This window comes from Herpailurus yagouaroundi, unplaced genomic scaffold, assembly GCF_014898765.1.
Source record: "Herpailurus yagouaroundi ecotype Mexico unplaced genomic scaffold, PumYag 67050, whole genome shotgun sequence".
Lineage (NCBI taxonomy): Eukaryota > Metazoa > Chordata > Mammalia > Carnivora > Felidae > Herpailurus > Herpailurus yagouaroundi.
In genome coordinates, this window is record NW_024419905.1 from 240,175 (window position 1) to 259,748 (window position 19,574).

General features: G+C 35.4%; 1 protein-coding gene across 1 annotated transcript in view; it reads right to left on the reverse strand.

The window, feature by feature from the left end:
- Window positions 1–19,574, reverse strand: part of LOC121024741 (eukaryotic translation initiation factor 2 subunit 3) — a 29,439-nt gene that overhangs the window by 6,961 nt on the left and 2,904 nt on the right. Inside the window, exons 5-11 of the mRNA XM_040466958.1 lie at window positions 15,784–15,878; window positions 13,085–13,243; window positions 11,771–11,905; window positions 11,156–11,250; window positions 10,690–10,834; window positions 4,508–4,677; window positions 2,420–2,592 (exon numbers count right to left, since the gene is read on the reverse strand). Of these exons, the coding sequence (XP_040322892.1) occupies window positions 2,420–2,592; window positions 4,508–4,677; window positions 10,690–10,834; window positions 11,156–11,250; window positions 11,771–11,905; window positions 13,085–13,243; window positions 15,784–15,878 (972 nt within the window). The remainder of the gene's footprint in view (window positions 1–2,419; window positions 2,593–4,507; window positions 4,678–10,689; window positions 10,835–11,155; window positions 11,251–11,770; window positions 11,906–13,084; window positions 13,244–15,783; window positions 15,879–19,574) is intronic.

Here is a 19,574-nt window from a genome sequence, read left to right on the forward strand (position 1 = left end):
GGTCACGATCTCGCGGTCCGTGAGTTCGAGCCCCGCGTCGGGCTCTGAGCTGATGGCTCGGAGCCTGGAGCCTGTTTCCGATTCTGTGTCTCCCTCTCTCTCTGCCCCTCCCCCGTTCATGCTCTGTCTCTCTCTGTCCCAAAAATAAATAAAAACGTTGAAAAAAAAAATTTTTTTTTAAATAAAAAAAATAAAAAAATAAAAACAAACAGTAATGGATCATAATTCACTGAGTAAATATTTCTGAGTCACCTTTGAGTCACACAAATAGACAGACATATATAAATAAATAAGAAATAGGGAATTCGGAGTGATAAATGTAAAGAAGTAAGAGAGTTAAAGAAAACATGATTTGGTTATTTCTAGAGACAAGGTCAATCTTGGTTGGCTCAGTCAGTAGAGCATGTGATTTCTTGATTTTGGGATTATAAATTAAAGGCCCATTTTAGGCACGGATATTACTTAATTAAAAAAATAATAATAAGGAATAACCAACAGAAAGTGTTTGGGAGGAATATGCTATTTGCAGAGTCCAATGTTCTCCCTATAGATAGTTTATGAGTTGCAAGTGTAAAAAGAGGTTTGTTACAGACAACTTATTAGGATGAACAAAATTAGCCTCATGAAGTAGATGTATTCAGATTTTGTATGCTCTCAGCATGTGATTCCTAATAAGGACATACCACTGTCTGGCCTTGAACACATAACTTCAATTTTAACATGAGAAATTAAGTGGCTTGTATTGTTTAAATGTCAATTCATTTTAAGATAAAGAAAGGCTAAGAAAGCTCCCTATAAAAAAGATTTGTAGAAACAAAAGGGAAGTGAAATGTGTGATCCTAGGATTGAAGTGAGGGAAATAAACAACAATATTGAGACAAAGATAAAATTACTATCTGAAATGCAGATTTTAGTATTTTTGTCAAAGTTAAAATTCTAGAAGTGGTTGAATACACTAACATTACTCTTATACATACTGAAATAGTAAGAGGTACAGACTATGCAAACTAATCAGAGGTTTAAAAGACAAAACACAAAACTAAGTTGTGGGTGTGTGTGAGAATACAGTACACAGATAAAAAGTCAAAAGATTCTGAATTGTTTGATTTTGTACATGTGTCTGAGATAAAGGAAAGTCAGCCAGTTGCAGTATATGAAGTAAAAAACTGAACTACAGGTTTACAAATTAGGATTGGAAATACAGATTTCAGTTATATAAATACATAGCTGACAATTAAAGCCATGAAAACCACTGAATTCAAGGAAAAGGAAGAAACAAGTGTTGATGAGGATGTGGAGAAAAAGGAATCCTCTTGCACTGTCGGTGGGAATGCAAATTGGTGGAGCCACTCTGGAAAACAGTGTGGAGGTTCCTCAAAAAACTAAGAACAGAACTACCCTATGATCCAGCAATTGCACTATTAGAAATTTACCAAAAGAATGCAAAAGTACTAATTCAAAGCGATACATGCACCCCTATGTTTATAGCAACATTATTTACAATAGCCAAATTATGGAATCAGAGAATATGTGCACTGACTTATTAATGGTTAAAGAAGAAATGGTATAGAAGTGCATGAGTTGCTCAGTTGGATGAGCGTCTAACCCTTAATTTCAGCTCAGTTCATGGTCACTGGGTCATGGGATGCAGCCCCACACCAGGCTCCAAGTTGAGTGTGGAGCCTGTTTAGGATTCTTTTTTGTATCTTTCTCCCTCTCCGCTCCTACTCTCTCTCTTTAAACAAACAAACAAACAAAAGTGGCATATATATATATATATTATATATACATAATAAAATATTATTCAGCCATCAAAAGGAATGAAATCTTGCCAGCTGCAAGGATATGAAAGGAGCTAGTGAGTATAATGCTAAGTGAAATAAGTCAGTCAGAGAAAGACAAATACCATATGATTTCACTCATATGTGGTATTTAAGAAACAAAACAAATGAGAGGCAAATCAAGAAACAGACTCTTAACTCTAGAGACCAAACAGATGGTTACCAGATGGGAAGTGGATGGGGAGAAGAGTGAATGGGTAGGGATGGAGATTAAGTAGGGCACTTATGAGGACCAGATATGTATGGAAGTGTTGAATCACCATGCTGTATACTTGAAACTAACTTGAAACTAACTATTACACTGCATATTAACTATACTGCAATTAAAATTTTTCTAAATGTTTTAAAAAAGGAGAAGTGTGCATAATTGTGTACATACAGTGTCAAGAATGAATAAACCACAAGAAAATAGGCTGTTTTAAGTTTACTTCTTTCTTTCTTTTGTAATCTCTACACTCAATGTGGGACTTGAACCCACGAACCTGAGATTAAGAGTCACATGCTTTTCTGAGACTGAGTCAGCTAGGGGCTCTTCCTGTTTTTCTTGATTAAAACAGTGGCAAAGCTGACAAACTTACCGCCAATGTTTCTCAACTCTTCGGCTAAGGGCAATTTTTTCCCCTACTTCTGTGCACACAGGATTAGTGAGAACTATTTTACCCAAATCAGCCTTGACTGCACTAACTCTTCCTCCTGTTGACAGGGACCCTATGTTCACCATAAGCACTTCATTCTTAGAGAGCTTTTGCACCTAGGGAAATAAGAAAAAAAAACAAACCATTATATTAGTAAAATGTTTTCTCAAAGTGAAAATTTAGCACATACCGTTGGAAAAAAATAAACTATAAAAAAAATTCTGCACAAATTACATTTAATGAGATTTGAAGTCTATATATCCTACAAGTATCAAAACAAAAGATTTATTTAGCACTAAATGAACATACATATGGTCTACCATTAAAATAAGCTACTAAATATAACATAGATGAAACTCTTAAAATTATGAAGAGACTTGTGTTAGAGACGGTATACACAATTTCTTGAAAGAGGCAGCAAGACAAGAATAATATAATAGGTGGGCTTGGGAGGTCTAACTCCATTAAAATGCAAACTAAACTACATATTGTAACTATCTGGCTCCTATAAAATTGGGTAACACCTACTACATAACTTGTAGGTGTTATATTTCTAGTAATTAATAATTACTAGCCTCTATACTGCTTACTGCTCTTGTCCATACTTACAGCCTAATGTTCAAGTTCAGATAATTGTTTTTAAGGTCTTCATTATTTCATTAAAGTCAAACAAAAAAAAAAAGTATCATTATTACAGAAACTCTCCCCAAAATGACAAACATAAATTTTATAAACACATGACTCATGCTGGAAACGATCTTTATTTTTTTAATGATCATAATTGTTCTAATATGAAAAGCACTTTATGACTATGTTTATACAGAATTTTAACTACTATAATGGAAATACTGTATCCAATTTAACATTGCATATACATAAGGTAAAATTTTAAGCATCTGGTCAACCACTAGTAAGATCTAAAGTAAAACTGGAATTTAAAATGTAATTTAAAATGTAACAGTCATAATGGGGTACAGAAAATATTTCTGCTACTATAAAAAAGTCCAGTAAAAGTTAATATAGAACTCTATATTGCTCTTTTGCTACTGATAACTATCACCAAAGTGCTCTATCTACAAAAAGATTATACATTTATACTTTATCAGTCACCCAAATCTCATCAAAAAAAATTTTTAAAGTCACACGTATACCAGGAAGTCAGTCTTTAAAATTTGTGACACAAACACACTTTAAAAAAAAAAACCTGTAACTTGACTTATGACTGGTTGCTATATAGAAAATTTCAAATTAGTCAACTTTTTATAATTCTATCTTATACTTTTAAAAAATATATTTTGTTTTTTAATTTACTTTTATTTACTTATTTTAAGAGAAAGAGCACGGGCAAGAGGGGCAGGGAGAGAGGGAGAGCGAAGGAGACTCTGCACTGAATCTGACACGGCACTCAATGTCCTGAGCTGAAATCAAGAATCAGACATTTAATAAACTAAGCCACCCAGGCACCACTAATTCCATTTTAATATAAAAGAGGGAAATTGGGGTGCCTGAGTGGCTCAGCCAGTTACATGTACACCTCTTGGTTTTGGCTTAGGTCATAACCTCACAGTTTGTGGTTTCAAGCCCCACAAAGGGTTGTGTGGCTGGTGTGGAGCCTGCTTGGGAGTCTCTTTCTTCCCTTCTCTCTGCCCCACCCTTGCTAGTTCTATCTCTCTTGCTCTTAAAACAAATAAAACTTAAAAAAGTGGGGCACTTGGGTGGCTCAGTCGGTTGAGTGTCCAACTTAGGCTCAGGTCATGATCTCATGGTTCACAGACTGGGGCCCTACATGATGCTCTGTGTTGACAGCTCGAAGCCCAGAGCCTGCTTTGGATTCTGTGCCTTCCTCTCTCTCTGCCCCTTCCCCTGCTCCCGCTCTGACTCTGTCTCTCTCTCTCCCAAAAATAAATAAATATTAAAGAAAAGTTGTATAAGAAAAAAAAGTTCTTCCAAAAAATAAAAATAAAAAAGAGGAAAATGGAAGTGGTTGAAACATCCTGTTCTTTGTGTTTCTGAAATACAAAAAGGATATACCTTTGCTGCTTTTTTGTCTCCTTCTGTGCGTACACCTAGAAGTCGTCTTAGTAGGAAATAGGAGATTTCCAATTCTGTGAAGATCTCCGGTAAAGCTCCAACTGCACCAAGCACCTGTCCTACCATTCTGTCAGCCCGGCACAAAGTGGGGTCAATTTTTGTTCCAACTCCTAATGTGAAATAAGATATGTATATCACACATTCCAACTTTCTATTTCTTAAAATGTTTAGAAACTTAAAAGTTAGTCAAAGCAGTACATGTATTCTATACAATTTAACTAAATTATAGTATACTCATACCATATTATAGCTACATAATCAAAATCTGGTAGTACAATTCCCCTTCAAGCAAATCCCTGATTTGTCTAAAAACACAGGAACATTGGCCTTGATGAAAATTTAAGAATAAAAAGATTGATTTAAATTCTAAAGGAATAACTGCTTAACAGAAAACAAATTTCAGTTAATAAGATAGTCAATCTTAAAATTGATAAATTACAAAGTTTATTATGACTGATTTGCAGAAAGAAAACGGGCAATTGTTGATGTTGGTTGGCAGGTATACAGGATTGTCATCACACCATTCTTGTATGTTTGTATATAATAGGTACAATAAAAAGGTACACAAAAACATTCCCAGAATTTCCTTGTTCATCAAAAAAAAAAATCCAGTCATATACAGTGAGCTTTTATTATTATACACATATAATAAAGTATAACAAGTAAAAAGTGTCAGTAAAATGATGTGGTAAAGGCCTTCCAGGCTCTTTTCCATACACACGATGAAGAATTGACAAAAAAGTCAGAATCACTTCTAAAGTTGGGGAATATAACCAAAGGCTTGACACATTTTGTGGAGTATTTCCTGAAGAAATCATGTTGAATTTCAGGAGCACTTGGGTAGCCCAGTCAATTAAGCATTTGATCTTGGCTAAGGTCATGATCTCAGGGTCCATGTGTTTGAGCCTTGCAACATGCTCTGCGCTGACAGCTCAGAGCCTGGAGCCTGCTTCAGAATCTGTGTCTCCCTCTTTCTCTGTCCCTCCCCTGCTAGTAGTTTGATCTCTCTCTCAGATATAAGTAAAACATATTTAAAACAAAAAATAATATTAAAAAAAAGAAAAGAACATCTGAATATCAGTAAGAACAGTAAAAACTAAATGACATTTTAACTTGTCCTAGGCCAACCATAACTCATCATCTCTGTGACAGTTGTTAACCAACCTGCATTTGTCCTGGAAAGTAGCAAGGATAGTAGCTTTCTTTCTCCCTTCAATTCATGCAATTCCTTTTAAAAACTTAAATAGTAAAGTAATAATTTTCAACATCACACAACTTTCTCCCAAATTCACTGACATTTCCTAGCTTCTAGTTTCTAGACACGTTGTAAAAGAGTTGAGATCAAATTAAATCTTAATTTACTAACCAATTTAAGACCTCGTTTCTAAGTTTAGACACGGAGTTATAGACAGTTTTCTTTCACATGTCTTGAATCTAGTTACTTTTTCCTTCTCTCTACAATATTTACCAAGTTAAAGTATGTTAAAGTGTGAACAGCATTTCCAATAAAACATGAAAAGATTTACACTGTATTTATAAAATTTAAGTTTCTGCTACAATAAAAGCTATATTTTTGTTAAACAAACTAGAAAGGTAAGCCTGACTCCCAGAGGACTATCATTTGGTTAGTTTGATGTTTTCCCGGAAGATTCCACTTTTCAAGATTATCTGGATGCCTAATATAAAAATTTTTTTTCCTTATGTAACTGAAGGATAACAGTTGGTGGCAAACACATTAACCAAAAAGTTGTCTGGTTGGTTGTTTTTTTTAAAGAACAGGTTAGGGTACCTGGGAGGCTCAATCAGTTAAGTGTCTGACTCTTGGTTTTGGGGCTCAGGTCATGATCTCATTCCACATAGTCTCCTTAAGACATTGGAACCTGCTTGGGATTCTCTCTCTCTGCCCCTCCCCACTCAAATGCACATGCTGTCTCTCAAAATAAATAAATTCAGGAAAAAAAAAAAAAAGAAGGAAAAGCTTTTGTGTCCATGGGAGATTTGAAAAGTTTGACATATTCCTACAAATCCAGTGAATAACATGTGTGTGTAGGGCTGTGCATCCCTACGGAATGGGAGAAGATATTTTGCAAATAATACATTCACCAAGAGATTAGTATCTAAAATATACAAATAACTTATATAACACTACACCACCAAAAACATATACTCCAATTTAAAAAAAATGAACAGAAGATATGAAGAGGAAAGATCTGATAGTGCTTTAAACTCTCTCATCTAGTTGGTCTTATAATGAAAATGAAGGATGAGACAGAGTTGTTAATTGCCTAGCTCAGAGCTCAAAGCATGCATCAACAGAACTTTTAGCAAAGATTGAGACTTATTGGTTCTAGGTATTAAGGAAATTTCTTTCTGTATAATTACTAGCTGAGTAAGCCAACCAAGCCACACTTCAAAGGGTGCACATGCAAAGAAAGCAGACATCATAGACTTACCTCAGAAAGTCAGTAAATTAACAAATGACTTTGTTTTCAATAACAACAACAGCAGCAGAAGAAACCCTTAGGAGAGGAGAGAATCTACTCTCTAGAGGGGACACATTATATCATTTAAAATGTTGCTCAATAGAAAGTGATGAGACATACTGAGCACCTGGTGGCATAGTAGGTTGACTGTCCAACTTCAGCTCAAGTCATGATCTTCCCATTATCATTTGTAAGTCAATTCCCAAAATGCTCTTCTGAACAGACAGCAAACAGCCTGCTTGGGATTCTCTCTCCCGCTCTCTCTGCCCCCACCCCTGAGCTCTTTCTCTCTCAAAAATAAATAAAAAACTATTTTAAAAAGTAAAAAAAAAAAAAAAAAGCCATGAGACAGACTGGCAAGGCAAGAAGTATGGCCCCTACATAGGAACAAAAGCAATTTAAAAACAACTGTTCATGAAGACCTAGAGATCTTAGGCTTACTAAACAAAGACTAAGTCGGCATATTTTAAATATATGTAAAGACTAAAGAAAATTATGTCTAAAGAACTGAAAGAAAAATATGAAAAAGATGTCTCAAATAGATGACATACACAATATGAAGAAACCAAGTGACATTCTGGAGTTGGAAAGCATTAATAGTTGAAAGGAGCCATCACCAAAGCGGCTCAACAGCATTATGAAACAGGAAAAAGAATGGGCAAACTTGAAGATAGGTCAATTGAGATTATTCATTCTGAGCAAAAATAAAAAATAAAAATGAACAGTCTCAGCATGACCAACATCAAGCGTGCCGACAAATGCACAAAGTCCCAGAGGCAGAGAAGAGAAACAAAAAGAATACTGAAGGAAAAAAAAAGTTGAAATAACAAAGGAAATGATTAATAAAACTAAGAAGCAACCTACAGAATGGGAGAAGATATTTTACAAATAATATATTCAGTAAGAGATTAGTATCTAAAATATATAAATTGGGGCGCCTGGGTGGCTCAGTCGGTTAAGCGTCTGACTTCGGCTCAGGTCGTGATCTCGCGGTCCGTGGGTTCGAGCCCTGCGTCTGGCTCTGTGCTGACTGCTCAGAGCCTGGAGCCTGTTTCGGATTCTGTGTGTCTCTCTCTCTCTGACCCTCCCCCATTCATGCTCTGTCTCTCTGTGTCTCAAAGATAAATAAACGTTAAAAAAAAAAATTAAAAAAATATATATAAAGAACTGATATACACCTTATACAGCTCATCATCCCCATAAACAAATATCCCAGTTAAAAAATGGGCTGAAAACATGAACAGATATTTTTTTCAAAGAAGACTTACAGATGGCCAACAGACACATGAAAAGATGCTTAACATCACCCATTATCAGGGAAATGCAAATGAAAACCACAATGAGTTTTCACTTGTCAGAATGGCTAAAACAAAAAACAAAACAAAACAAAACAAAACAAAAAACAGGTATTGGTGAGAATGTGGAAAATAAGGAATCTTCTTACACTGTTGGTGGGACTACAAACTGGTTCAGCCACTCTGGAAAAGAGTAGGAAGTTTCCTCACAAAGTTAACAACTACTATATGGTCCGTTAATTCCACTACTGGGTATTTAGCCAAAGAATATGAATTTTGAACACTGGTTCAAAAAGCTTTATGCGCTGCTATGTCTACTGCACCATTATTTATAATAACCAAAATATGAAGCAGCCTACGTCCATCTATAAAATGCAAAAAGATGCACCATACATATATGTACACTACACCATAAAAAAGAATGAAAATTTGCCATTTTCAACAGCATGGTTGGATCTAGAGGCTTCGTTAAGTGAAGTCAGTTAGAGACAGACAAACAGCCTCTGATTTCACTCATATGGGGAACTTAAGAAATAAAACAAATGGACAAAGAAAAAAAAGAGCAAAAAACAGATTCTTAACTACAGAGAAGAAACTGATGATTACCAGAGAGGAGGTACGTAGAGGATGGGTTAAATAGGTAATGGAGTCAAGAGTACACTTTTCATGGTGAGGACTCAGTAATGTATAGAATTATTATTGTTATTATATTTTAAAAGATTTTATTGTTGTCTAATCTCTACACCTAACATGGAGTTTGAACTCACAACCCTGAGATCAAGAGTCTCATGCTCTACCAAATGAGCTAGCCAGGTGCCCCTGTATAAAATTACTGATCACTGTACTGTATATCTGAACTGTAACACTGTATGTTAACTATACTGGAATTAAAAATAAACTTATACTGACCAATAATCACAAACTATTGCAAAGCAATAAGATGCAACTGAAAATGCACAAGGAAGCCTCAATAATATTTAGACTATTTCTCATCAGAAACTTGTACCATGATTAAATTAGATGACATTTTCTTTCTCTTTTTTTTTTTTTAACTTTTTTAACGTTTATTTATTTTTGAGACAGAGAGAAACAGAGTCTGAACGGGGGAGGGTCAGAAAGAGGGAGACACAGAATCTGAAACAGGCTCCAGGCTCTGAGCTGTCAGCAAAGAGCCAGACGCGGGGCTCGAACTCACAGACCGCGAGACCATGACCTGAGGTGAAGTCGGCCGCTTAACCAACTGAGCCACCCAGGCTCCCCTAGATGACATTTTCAAAGTGATCTATGAAATATATAGCTAAAACACATAAAACCAAAAGATAAATTCTCCTTTAATACAAAAGAAAACTATCAACAGAATCTCTCTTAAAATTTTGATTTTTCCTGGATATGTGTAATCAGTGTGTAAGGAACTAGAATACCCATATATTAATTTAGCAGTTCCTTCAAAATAGTAACTTTCATTGTCAACCTCAGCACAAACATGATCTCATGATACAGGTGATACTTGTGGGTAACTTTCCAATTGTAAAATTTACATAAAAAGCAAACAAATAACAAAAGAGTTTGAAGCGTGAATAAAATGCATTTACTTTAGTGAAGTTTTTTAAATGCTAAATCATTAAACTTTGCTAGTATTTAGCTTACTCCACAACAACCATCATGTATTATTCTTTCTATATAAAAATACACTTTTAATTCTTTCTCCCTCCCTGCCTCCCTCCCTTCCTTCGTCTCTCTCACTCTCTTTTTTAACATTTATTTATTTTTGGGACAGAGAGAGACAGAGCATGAACGGGGGAGGGGCAGAGAGAGAGGGAGACACAGAATCGGAAACAGGCTCCAGGCTCTGAGCCATCAGCCCAGAGCCAGACGCGGGGCTCGAACTCACGGACCGCGAGATCGTGACCTGGCTGAAGTCGGACGCTCAACCGACTGCGCCACCCAGGCGCCCCTCTCACTCTCTTTTTTAAGAGAGCAAGAGTGTGCACACACAGCAGAGGGTCAGATGGAGAGGGAGAGAAACAATCCCATGCAGTCTCTACAGTAAGTGCAGAGGGTGACATAGGGCTTGATCTCAGGACAATGATCATGATCTGCACCAATCGGACACTTAACGACTGAGGAGCCCAGGGAGCCCACTACATAAAAATATTTTCTAAGAAACACATAAAATATATTACAATCTAAAATCAACAACTTAGCCACCTACATATTTGTCTATCTCACTTTTCCATACTGAATTAAAATACTGAATTAGAGATAAATAGTCTTAACCCATTACACACAAAAAGTAACATGACTAACCAGTAATAAAAGCTAAGAATTAAAGGAAAATTTTTACCAATAAGACCCCCTGGAGCAGCATACTGAAGATCATTGTGTTCTGCAAAAAGTGATACAATTTTGGAAAAGATTGGTTTACACATGAGTTTTCCTTCACTATCTTTGGAAACAATGCCAGGTCTGACTTCTATCTCTTGGCCCACCTAAAACATAGAAGAGAGAATTTAAAATAGACCCTTAAATTGGTAGATTGCTAATATGAAAAGGCATCTACTTGCAACAATAATTTCAAACATTTCTTTAAAAAGGATAAAAAATTTAACAATGTAAAAAAGTTATAAGGTTAATAACCACTCTATTATTAGGCAACTACATATAAGAAATCTATTTTTATTACACCAGACATATGTAAAATACAAAGCAGTAAATAAAACAGTACATTGTTATAAAATTAAGTTTCAGATTTTGTTCAACTATATATATTTTTTTCCATTTAAGAAGGAAGGGGTGGCAATTCAGTTTACCTTTAATACACCCTTTAAAATACTGCCACCAGCCACACCACCTTTAAGGTCATCAACCTCACAGCCAGGTTTGTTGACATCAAAAGACCTAATAACTGTAAAGAGAATAGGGAAGAAAGGAAAGAAACCATAAAGCTTATCCTGTTATTTTAATTAGAAGAAATACTAACTCAAGTTAGCTTTTATACATGAGCAGCCCCTTGACATCTCTATCTTACAGGTGGCTTTGTAGGGAAATATTGTCATCCCAATCCCTAATGCAGTTTCTTATACTGCAAAATGAAATCTACTAGGTCAGTAATTGACATGTTTTTATGCTGTATCTATGAAGTACAATGTAACAATTTGATGAGAACATAATAGTGTATGTGTATAATTATGTGAAAGGATGACTTTTCTGGGACAAAAAATGCCTGCCCTCACCCTTAATAATTAGCCACCTACATATTTGTCTATCGCACTTTTCCATACTTAATAATTCACACTGAAGTCCTAACCCCTAGAACACTGATAAATGTTCTAGTACCTCATAATGTGAATGTATTTGAAACACAGTGGATCAACAATGTGAAAAGATACAGTCAAAAGTTAAAGGCTAAAAAGTTAACTCCTTACCAATAAGTCGAGGTTCGGAAGTAAAGTCTCTTAGAGGTACTGGAATTTTCTTTACAATATACTCACAGACAACTTCAATATTATATTTCAGTTGAGCAGAAATTGGAATAATAGGAGCTCCTTCTGCTACTGTACCTATATGAGAAACCACAAAGATCAAAATTTGACAAAGTTCTATAGAAACTGTTATTCACATTTGACAGAGCAATTAAGATCACTAAAATAGGTATTCCAGCATCTCTACACAAAAGGTCAACAACAAATGAGAAGTAATCATTCTGTTTAGAAAGATACATAATATTTTGTTTGTTTTCACCTCTAAAAGCAAATACTATGCTCCGTAAGGGAATTACATACATAATCTGGCAAATATAGCCAGTCCTCTGACAAGGAAAAAAACAAGGAACCAAAGTATATTGTCCAAATATGTATGTCCAAAGTATATTCTTATCTTGCCCCAAATAAGAAAAATAGGTTTTTGTGAAAGGATCACTACAAAGATTAAGGCCCTGGCAGCACCTGGGGGGCTCAGTCGGTTAAGCATCTGACTTGGGCTCAGGTCATGATCTCACGGTTTGTCAGTTTGAGCCCCACATGGGGCTCAGTGCTGACAGCTCAGAGCCTGGAGCCTGCTTTGGATTCTGTGTCTCCTTCTCTCTCTGCCTCTCTGCCACTTGTTCTCTCTCTCTCTCAAGTAAAGAAATGTGAAAAAAAATTAAAAAAAAAAAAGATTAAAGTACCATCAGTTCCAATTCTGGAAATAGATACTCAATGAGAGGAAGCAGAGTTAGAATAAAGAGAATAGAACAGGAAAAAAAAAAAAGATGCTTTCATTCATGTTACCATCACTGGGAAGAGTTTTTTTTAAACATATGATTGGTGCTGGTGTTGACAGCAGAACATGTGCTAAGATTTTATTAATAGAGGATTCGCCTGGCACCCTAGGCAAAGATGAAACACAAATTCATGATGTGTTTGATGAAACACAAATTCATGATGTGTTTCATGTTTTATTATCATGATAAAAAGATGACATTGACAAAAACAAGTGTTTACCTCTCAAAACAAAATGCCCCTAAATCAATTGGTAACATTTATAGAATAGAACTTGTTTTTTGGCTCATATACAAATTTCATCAAATTCAACATTTTACTACTTCTGTCAGATGGCTAAAAGCAATAAAAGTGTAAAGTTGTAGGCAGAGAAATAAGGGTTATAACTCTTCAATTCACTGTTTTTATAATTATACTAAGACTTCTGGGTTAAATACCTCTGAAAATGACTCATACACTTACTAAATATTACGGTCTTACCTTGTACAAATGCAAGTATCTGTTCATACTGTTCTTTAGCCTGACTCTCCTTTACCAAATCAATTTTATTTTGCAGAATCAAAATATGTTTCAGTTTCATTATTTCTATGGCTGCCAGATGTTCAGAGGTCTGAGGTTGAGGACAAGATTCATTACCAGCTAAATTGATGATGAAAAATTAAAAAACAAATACATAAGATGAGTAGTAAGAATTAGCATCCAATAAAAGAGACTTTTGTATTTCCTACTCAAAGCAAATTCCTTTTACCACTGCCAAGTATCTCTTTAAGTCCATTTAAACTTCATGACTAATTTCCCTGGATTCTCCCAGCTCCAGCTATTTAAACTCTTATCCTAAGGACAAAAATGCTTGGAGTGAACAAATCTGGCTTCTGGGGCACATGGCTCAGTTGGTTAAGCCTCCAACTTTGGCTCAGGTCATGATCTCACAGTACATGAGTTGGAGCCCCATGTGAGGATCTGAGCTTCCAGCAGAGGGCCTACTTTGGATTCTGTGTCTTCCTCTTTGTCCCTCCCCCGCTTGCACTCTGTCTCAAAAATAAACAAATGTCAAAAAAACAAAAAATGAATCTGGATTCTTCCAGAGTCTTTCAGACATAACATATATCCCTCTGATTCTATTATTCAGACATAACATAACACCCTCTGATTCTATCTAGTCTTGAGATATTGAGAATAGTCAAGAGGGAAAGTTGCTTAGTGTAGTCAATGAACTATAATTATCCAAGAGGACACAAGAAAACAACCACAATTCCATTAGTCTCCATGCTCTGATATTTGCACCCTATGAAATCCTTCCCTTTAAATACCACATGGCTCTAATGAATCCTTCCAATAACAAAGAAAATATCCCAACAGTGATGGGATGCCAGTTCTTAAGTTCGATCACAAAGACTCTGGCTTCCTGCTTGGAAGCTCTTTGCTTCTTTCAAAACAGGTGAAATTTCAGGGGGACAACTGGATAATTTATGGAGAGGCCCACATGAGGAGAAAATGAGGTGTAAGTGAACTTAAAATCAGACTCTCCAGCCCCTGACAAGTCTTAATGTAACAGTAGTTCCTACAGAGATTACTGTAAATTTGAGATCTTTACCCAGAGAGTCACAGAAACATTGAATAAATGTATGTTTTCCTAAGCTATCAGGTTTTCAGGTACTTTGCTATACAGCAATGGATAGCAATTACGACTATTTGTTAACAAAAGGAACACAGGATCTGCAAAAACAACCAACTATGTATTACAAAGAAGTACCTAATTTTTAACACAGCCTAATAATTTCTTTCCCCAAGTTGTAATATTAAATGTCTTATACCATACTTCTTGAAAAGTGTACCCCTATGTAAAAAAGCATTTGTCCTGGCCCAAATTGGTCTCGCTTTGTGCTGGGCTTCTTGAAGATAAGAGCTATCATTCCTGATTAGAATGTCTATTTCAGGGTAGGGGTGAACTACACTAAATCTCAGGATAGGGTGCCAAACCGCATAATCTTAGACGGTAGACATGCCAGAGAGTCCAACCATCTAATTTAGAGTTGGGCATTGAGGACAGGAGGTCTTAGCAGATCTGGAGACTAAAATCAACCATGAGGGCAATTTGTTATTTATGGCTACATTATGGAAACCCCCAACACTGATAGTCAGCAGAGCCCATTTATGGTGGAACATTTCATGATTAATGTTACACAATGATGCTGAGAGTAACCTCTGCCTCCAGAGAAAGGACAACTGAAGTTTAATAGTTGAAAAATCTCTTGGACTCTGCCCTATTTGTTTCCACCTTTGGTTCATCTTAATTTTCATTCTTTCCCTGTAATAAATCATAATAACCATTCAATGTAACAGTTTTCAGTGAGATCTGAGTCTAATAAATTAACAATTTCAGGATGGTTTATGGAACTTTCAAAATTTACAGCTGCTGTCACATGGCAGTCCTGGGTGGAGATAGTGCCCTTTAACTGTACATTTGGCACAAAACTCCACATAGCCTCTAATCACAAAATTTGACACTTCACATAAGGAAGAAAGCAAATCCCTAGCTTTGAAAACCTATATGCAGGCCTTGGGATGCCTAAGTGGCTCAGTTGGTTAAGCATTCAGTCTTGATTTCAGCTAGGTCATGATCTCGTGGTTGTGAAATCGAGCCCCACATCAGGGTCTGTGCTGAGCATGGAGGTTAATTGGAATTCTATGTTCCTTTTTCTGTATCCCTCCCCCATTTATGCATGCTTTCACAAAATAAACATTAAAAAAATCAACACCTCTAATGCAGGCCGTCATGTCATTTCATTTGAATGAGAATTATACCCAAAAAACCATTATATACCAACAGAATGTCAATATAATGTTAATAATGCTGTGGACAACCCAAAGATATTAAAAAACACCCTCCGCCACTCTGTATACTTTTATGTGAAAAATTCTAAATAAAATAATAGTAAGAACAATGCTCTGTTAACATAATAATGATTTCTGGGTGGAAAGGAAACATACTACCATAAGAATTGTCACAAGATATCAGCATCAGGTTAATTTTCTTTAGTATTTTATCATAGGTGGCACACATGGATGTTAACTTGGATAACCTGCTAGCTCCCATGTATGGCTCTACTTACTCTTTAAATATTCCATTTTGTATTGGCCCCACATGAACCGATCAAACCAATTCTGATATTACTTACCTATCAGCAGAAGAGCTGCATCCATTACTGCTGCACCATTCAGCATAGTAGCCATCAAAATATCATGGCCAGGACAGTCAACAAAGGAAACATGTCTAACAATCAAGAAATAATCAGCTTTAAAATCAAGTAATTCTTAAACATGAAAATCATGGATTGACTTCCTAAGGATATATCACCTTAAAAGTAATCTAGCTGCCAACCAGTTTCATAACATAATCCTCCAAACTTTTAAAATTAGAGTACCAGCTGAAATTAAAATGACTAAATATCATTACAAAACAGATAAAATTAGTTGTACACAAATAAGGCTCAAATAATCTGAGGTAAACTCCCAAATCCAAATACCGCAGTGAGAAAGATATAGACTTTATACAATGTGTACTGGAAATATGAATGATTTGAAAGCCAAATGAATATAAAAATATATTTTTATGAAATACAAATGAGACATAAAATGTGTGTTTATTTGTCTACCATTTATGCTCTTCATGTCTTTTACTCATTGTCTAGTTGACTTTGTTTTGTTATTTATCTTAGAGTGTGAAAGTGAGCAGGGGGAAGGGGCGGGGAAAGATGGAGACCTAAGAAGTCTCCACGCTTAGCATGGAACTCCACAGAGGGCTTGATCCCATGACTCTGGGATCATGACCTAAGCTGAAATCAAGAATTGGATGCTCAGGGGCACCTGGGTGGCTCAGTTGGTTAAGCATCTCTCAGTTTCAGCTGTAATGATCCCATAGATCAGGCTCTGTGCTGACAAAGGAGAGCGTACTTGGGATTTTTGCCTCTCTGCCCTTCACCCCAGCTTGTATTCTCACTTAAAATAAATACACTGTAAAAAAAAGTAAAATCACATTATTGTATCAACAGATGCAGAAAAACATTTAACAGAATCCAACAATGTTTCATAAAAACACTCTTACCAAACTAGAAATAAAGGATATCTTTGTCAAATTAATAAAGACTACCTACAAAACCCCAGAGTCAACATCATAAATAATGGTGAGAAACGCAATGCTTTTTCACTAAGATTGGGAAAAGGCAAATATGTTCCTCTCACCACTGCTTTTGAAAATAATGGAAGTCCTAGCTAATGCAGTAAGGCAAAAGAAAGGTACACAAATTATGAATGAAAAATAAAATCATTTTTATTTGCATAGTATATGACCACCTATGTATAAAATCCAAAAGTACCCCAAACCCCTGTAATTAGTAAGCAATTACAGAAGGCTATAAATTTGAGGTTAATAAATAAAAGTCAAACACCTTCCTGTATGACACCAATGAACTAGAATTTTAAATTAAAAACACAAACCTCTTACATTAGCACCCCTAAAAATAAAATACTTAGATAAAAATCTAACAAAATATATAAAATTTCCAGGAAGAAAATTACAAAATTCTGATGAACAAAATCAAAAAACTAAATAAATGGACAGACAGTCCAAGTTCATATATGGTAACACCCAAAAGACAAGATGTAAACTCTTTCTAAGGCAATTACAGGATTCAGTGCAATACTAACCAAAACCCTAGTAAGTTACTTTGTGTACATTAACAAAGGAATTCTAAGATTTGGCAAGACACTGAAAGTAGCCCACAAAATATTAAAGGAGAATAACAAAATTGGATTGCATACACTACACCCCTTCAACACTTAAAGTATAAAGAGCTACAAGCTATAGTGATTAAGACAGTGTAATACAGGTAAATAGAGAAATATGTAAATATAAGAGACACCACAGAAATAGATTCATAGTTAACTGACCTTTGACAAAGGAACCACGGCAATACAATCAAACAAAGATAATTTTCAATAATTAGTTGGTATCAAACAATTGGGACATTCACATGCAAAAAATGAATCTAGATGGAGATCTTATACTTGGCACAGAAATTTACTCAAAAAATATAATGCTAAGCAAAGACAGTGAGTCAGAGAGAAATTTCACTCATACTAGAATTTAAGAAACAAAACAAACAACCAAAGAGAAAAAAAATAGAAAGAAATAAACCAAGAGAGACTCAACTATAGAGAACAAACTTCTGGTTACCAGAGGGAAGGTAGATGGCAAATAGGTTAAAAAAAATTAACTCAAAAGGATAACAAACCTACATTTAAAACGCAAAACTATATTAATTCCAAAAGACAATTATAAAAGGCTGGGAGCGCCTGGGTGGCTCAGTTGGTTAAGTGTCCAACTTTGGCTCAGGTCATGATCTCACAGTTCGTGGACGTGAGCTCCGAGTTCGATTTTGTTCTGGCAACTTAGAGCCTGGAGCCTGCTTCGGATTCTGTGTCTCCCTCTCTCTGCCCTCCCCAACTCATGCTCCATCTCTCATAAAAATGAATACATGTTTAAAAAAATGTTTTTTAAAAGGCTGCATATTGTATGATTCCAATTTTACACTGTTCTCAAAAAAAAGCGCAAAACTATGGAGACAACAGAAAGATCAGTAGTTGCTGGGGGTTAAGGTAGAGTGTGTGTTAATAGGTGGGATACTAAGGATTATTTTTAGTTCAGTGAAACTACTCTTTGACAGCATAATAGTAGAAACATGTTTTATAAACCTTTGGAAATCCACAGAATGCACAACACTGAGAATGAACCCTAAGGTAAACTATGGATGCTAGTTGATAATGCTGTATGATAATGATGTGTTAATACTAGGTGCACTGATTATAACAAATGTTACATCCTACATTCAGTTAGGGGATGTTAGAAATAGAGGAGTCTATGTATGCGCAAGACTGAAGGAATATGACAAATCTCTGCACCTTCTGTTCAATATTGTTGTGAGCCTAAACCAGGTTTAAAAAATAAAGATTACTAAAAACAAGAGAAAAACAAAACAAAACAAAACAATGAACTATTTAACTGACATGCTCAACAAATTGGATGGACCTCAAAGACATTATACTGAGTGAAAATGAGTAAATTTCAAAAGACAATTTAGAATACATTCAATTTACACACATTTCAAGAGAAGAAACTTAGTAGTAACAGATGCGTGGTTGTAGCAGATCAGTGGTTGCCAGGGATTAGGGATTCTAGGGAGAATGATTATGGGAACTTAAACATGCAGTGAAAGTGATCTTTGTGGTGACGACAGTTCTATATCTGGAAAGTAGTGCTAGTTATAGGAATGGATACACGATTAAAGAAGGTAGACCTATACACCTACTTTCTACTAACATCCAGTTCCTTGTTTTGGTGTTTGGCCTGATGTAATACTCTAACTGTGGGGAAATATAGGTGAAGGGAATAAAGGTCCTTTATGACACCTTTCCAACTTCCTATGAGGCCATAATTATTTCAAGATGAAGAAAGAAAAAAATATATATACAGCAAAGCTGTTAGAATATTCTAGTTTTTAGATCTAAAATTTAACAAAAAAATAGATTTTTGATAGTTTTCAGGAGGTAAAATCGTAATCATCTGAAGCAAATTAGATTGATTTGGGAAAAATAACACAACTGTTATCAGAATGGGAATTATCATCCAAAAAAAATATTTTTGCTTAAAGCTCTCTAGCATATTGAAAAACAATGTGGAATTGCAAATCTAATGCACAGGGGCAGATTTTAAAAACAAACAAACAAACAAACAAACAAACAAAAAACCAAAAAGTATACCATGCACTCTAAACTGTTATTGTTTTAAAAAATTATATGTTCATGTCCTCATGATCTAAACTCTCATTGAGAGTACTCCTGTTACCCATACACATCACTTGGTGGAGGCAATATCCTCTTATGAGCAACAAAGTCATGCAACAATATTCCA